Raw genomic sequence first — 4,751 nt, 5'->3', positions numbered from 1 at the left:
ACAATAATTCCTACACCAAAACAGTAGTGCAAATGTTGACTCCAAAGATGACAGAAGATACAAGTGTAAGCAACCCTTGTAACATGGCTTAAGCAGTCTGCATTGCATTTCCTAAACATTGATCGTTGGGCAAGAAGCCAAAAAAACAGCTACCAGCCAAAGCCTTAATTGTAAACTGCAGAGACAAATACTACACACTGGTACAAGTGCCACAGGTGATGGTACTCATGTTCCACTGTCAAGCCTACTAGCCATCTAAGCAAGTGGGTACCAATCACACCCAGAACCATAAACATACTAACAGATGAGAGGTACCAACTCAGCAAGCAGGAAGTTAAGGTTACAAACTTGTGCTTAAAAACGCGAACGAAGATGCTGCTGATAAATGTGTTATAAGGGGAGCGACAAATTAACATCCTTTGATTGTAAAGCCACAACGGAGGAAGCCTTACAGAGTGGAAGTTAGGAAGCTACGCGGCATTGTACAGTTTACGGTTTTGGAAACTTTACAAACATGCATCGAACACAGCCTGCGAACCTGTAACAGATTGCAGCACTAAACACCGCTAGTTTCCATTTACACAAAATAAAACAAGACACAAGTGACGTGTTCCAAGAACTTTAATTGTACAATTATTCACACGAGTTTACAGTATAAAAACTACTAATTTTAACAACCTGCACAACATTACACGCACACCCCTTACAGCAAGCTTCAGGGCATTTTAAAAATATATCAAGATGAAGTAAGCATGTGCATTTTGGAAGTCCGAACATAAACACAACAGTTCAAGCTCACAACTATGGTATTCAGCTAGCATCGAACTAGAGTCCCTTTGATTTATTGTCAGAGACGCTTTGCAGCGCACTGTCGCCACCTATAGACCAGCTGGTAGCCTTACAAGGTCAGACTCGTCAACGAAATGAAACAAAGAAGCTGAAAGTCCAGTGGTCAAGCCGACATCCTAACCCGCCAAACACCAGGAGGTGTGCGGTTACCCACAGTGAAATCGGTTCCTTTACTATCCTTGTTCCGTCATGAAACGCTCGGACACGTCTCTAAAGTAAAGAAAAACAAATGCAGTCCCAAAATGTAATAAACCACAGGCGTGCAGGGTTCGAGACTGGCAGCTGCAGAAGTCCCATTGGGGCATTAAAAGGAAGATCCTACCCCCAAGATCCATCGTCTCATTACTTAGCGCTGGTGTACTTGGTCACGGCCTTGGTACCCTCAGACACGGCGTGCTTGGCCAACTCTCCAGGCAATAGGAGCCGCACCGCAGTTTGAATCTCCCTGGAACTGATGGTGGAGCGCTTGTTGTAGTGGGCCAGGCGTGAGGCCTCCCCTGCGATACGCTCGAAAATATCATTCACGAATGAATTCATGATGCTCATCGCCTTGGAAGAAATACCGGTGTCAGGATGCACCTGTTTTAGTACCTTGTACACATAAATAGAATAACTTTCCTTACGGGTCTTGTGGCGTTTCTTGCCATCCTTCTTCGGTGGCTTTTTCACCACTTTTTTAGAACCTTTCTTAGAAGCTGGGGGTTTAGCAGCTGGTTCAGGCATGACGACCAAAACTCTAATAAATCAAGAAAAAACATAAAAGACTCTCTTGCTAGCCATACTTATAGCTACCAAAACGACCTGCCCATGATCTTTAACCAATAACATAAGATATGCAAATTTAGGCTTAACAATCTCTATGTTCCATTGGCCGTATTTACTCCCACTTTACATAACCAAGCCATAATTCTATCCAATAACAAAACATATGCAAAGCAGTATTAAATAAAGACTATTTCTATTGGTTAGAAAAATGCCGCCAATCACAATCCAGGACACCACAGTAGGACGAGTTCATTATTAGTGGGCTGCTCAAAATAATAACGTAATTCAAGTATTTAATGGGTGTTTCGTGTAATTTTTTTTACATATTAATACGGTAATTTAGATAGAATTATTATTATTTTTTTTACTTTGCTCTGGATGTTATATGAGTTGATAACTACCACAGCTTGCATTTTAAACAATTTCAAACTAAGTTATGTTGTCGCGTACTTCTTGCCTCTGAACCAAGATGTTTAGGTCCAGTCAAGAACTATTGTCCTAGATTGATTTTAATTTTGTTCTCCTTAATTCCTCATACGATTAGCTAGTCTGGGAGGGAAGTTTGTAAAATACATTTAGAGTGTAATAACGGTTGTAGTTTAATTCAGAAAATGCATAAAGATTACAATCCCGGACAGGGCAAAACAAAGGACGCTTAAGAGAAACGATTTTGTCTGGGCCCAGACGATTGGCGCCACTATTTCTCGGTACCCTCCCACGCGCTGCCTTTGGCTGACTGACTACAGCCTCTGGAGGTGGTGGCGCAGTATGGTAACATATAACGTGATGTATAGGTGGTTTAAATCTTTAGTTATATTCCTATTTAATGATGGGGGTTAGGTTATAACTTAGGAGATGGAGTAAGTTTGGACTGTTTAAATAACAGCACACTACTCGTTTCATTGTCTTCTGGCCTTAAACTACAAACTCCTAAGAAGGTTATGAGGCCGAGTTGACTAATTGTCAAACCTGTGAGTTTGATTTCGGTTTGTGAATTATCTCGTTAGAGATACGGGAATTATACCGGAAAGCCAGTTTTTGTTGCATAGCGGAATGGCCAGAAGGTCGTTTGTGGCGCATTTAGGCCTGCGTGCTTGGCCTCATTTGTCAGTTAATGCCGGTAGCTGTGTAATAAAGTGTCTGTTTTTGTTCCTTCGATTTTCTAGAGATTGAATTATGTACGATCTTCTCTTGCATGTTCACCATTGCTTATTATAGCATTATTTCTGCATGTGTCCCCATAGTAGTTTAAGCGTACTCGCGATTTCTATTGCGTAGGCCAGTGTAGTAGCGGGTATCTGTGGTGCCACTCCACAACTTGGCGAAAAGATTACAGGTTGCTTTGGCTGGCCCTAAGGAGCTTCAGTTAACTTGATAATAACGAATGCTGCTTTTAAAAGGTACAGTAATATACAGATCAGAGAGTAGTGAAATTTCCATTCTCTTGTAGTATTAATAGTAGGTATAAAAAAGCTTGACCATGCTACGACTTCGTATGTACAGAGAGACATTACCAAAATTATTATTGCAGAAAGCAAACTTCACAGTCCCCAAAAATTGATAAAAAATATAACCTTGTCCCCTTAAAAAGTCACAGCAGTGGGTCTTTTTATTATTTTAATAATAGGTATAAAAAAGCTTGACCATGCTACGACTTTGTATGTACAGAGAGACATTACCAAAATTATTATTGCAGAAAGCAAACTTCACAGTCCCCAAAAATTGATAAAAAATATAACCTTGTCCCCTTAAAAAGTCACAGCAGTGGGTCAAAACGTGGAACGCTTTTATTTTTCGCAGTAAAAGTTCTTTCTGTATTGCACTTGTATAGTAAGTGATGAACCAAGCTTGTAAAAAAAATATCCGTCTGGTAAATAACTATGTAAAATTGTCAATCTCGCCTTCATTCTTGCTGGATGGGTTCGGAGCCGAACCTCGGCTCCGACTCGGCTGAATACTAAAGCTCGAGAGCTATTTTTACCGGCTCAAGGCTATCCTATGTCCCATAATGCTAGGCAAAATATACCTAGATCTCGTTTGCCGCTTAGCTATAGCTACGAGGTTGCGTTTTTACCGGCTCCAGGTCGCATATTTTTATTAATAACTTTTGCGGTAGTTTTTAGTCAGTTTTTTATCCTTATTTGTTCATTTAGTATCAGTATAGTTAGCGACTAGTCCCCCCCCCCTTTAGTTGCTAATCTCCCCCTTTTTCCCCTTAAGTGGTTGGGCCTCTGACCCTCCCCTTGTAGTACAATTTTCCCCTGGTTGTTCAGTGTGTGTGTGGAATTCTGTCCTTCTACTTGGTGGTAGTTCCCTTTTTTATATTAATTGTTATAGTTTAGGGTATTGTGTGTTGTTTTTTGTACAGTATGTCTAAGGATACTAAGGTATCGGGTTTCAAGAAGTGTGACTCGTGCTGTTAGAAGATGTCTCTGACAGACGGTCACACTTCTTGTGTGTATTGTTTGGGCCCTCTGCACCTGCAGGACTCGTGTTCCATCTGCCATGCTTTTAGCCCTAGAGTCCTGCAGGAGCACAGAAAACATACTTAGAGGCTTGTTAAAGCCTGAAGATTCCCCGGCTAAGATTATGGCTGGGAAATATTCAAAGCCCGCCAAATCGAGCGGCGCTCTTGCTGCTTCTGTTCCGGCCGGAACAGAGGCATGTAGACCTCAGTTGGCTCCGACTTTAGTGTCGGAGCCGTTCCTGAGCAGAAAGCGCTCTAGGTCTCCATCTCTCGAGTCGGTTAGATCTGCTCCGAAGTCTTCACTCTTGGCGGAGCCATAGATCTCATTCTTCTAGGTATTCCAGGCTTTCGGACAATGACCTCGAGAGGGTAGTTAGCCGGCTTTTAAAGTCGCAGGCACTGGCCCAGTTGCTACATAGCCCGTCCCAACAGACGGGCTACCCCTACACCTGCTCAAGTTCCTCCTCTGACTACCCTGCTGAGTTCGGAGCCGGAGGTCGTCGAGGTGAGTACTGTGGGGGTGTCAGAAGTGATTCCCCTGTTGTCGTTTCCTTCGTCGGCTCCAATCCCGTCCTTGGCTCCGTCCTTGGAGGGATCTGGGCACTGAGACTCCCTCGTTGGCTCCGAGGGGGCGAGTGGCATCGGACCCTTGTCCGACCCGCCCGCTCTT

General features: G+C 42.9%; 1 protein-coding gene across 1 annotated transcript; it reads right to left on the bottom strand.

The window, feature by feature from the left end:
- Positions 1 to 603: 603 nt before the first annotated feature.
- LOC122794631 (histone H2B) lies at positions 604 to 1,618 on the bottom strand. Its single transcript, XM_044063212.1, has one exon. It carries the CDS (start codon positions 1,570 to 1,572, stop codon positions 1,192 to 1,194), a length of 381 nt encoding a protein of 126 aa, XP_043919147.1. The 5' UTR covers positions 1,573 to 1,618; the 3' UTR covers positions 604 to 1,191.
- Between the last annotated feature and the right edge of the window lie 3,133 nt (positions 1,619 to 4,751).

Source organism: Protopterus annectens, chromosome 2.part1 (assembly GCF_019279795.1).
Source record: "Protopterus annectens isolate FY-2018-M chromosome 2.part1, PAN1.0, whole genome shotgun sequence".
NCBI classification, from domain to species: domain Eukaryota; kingdom Metazoa; phylum Chordata; order Ceratodontiformes; family Protopteridae; genus Protopterus; species Protopterus annectens.
Note: the sequence above shows the minus strand (reverse complement) of the source record. Positions and strands in the feature narration are given on the sequence as shown.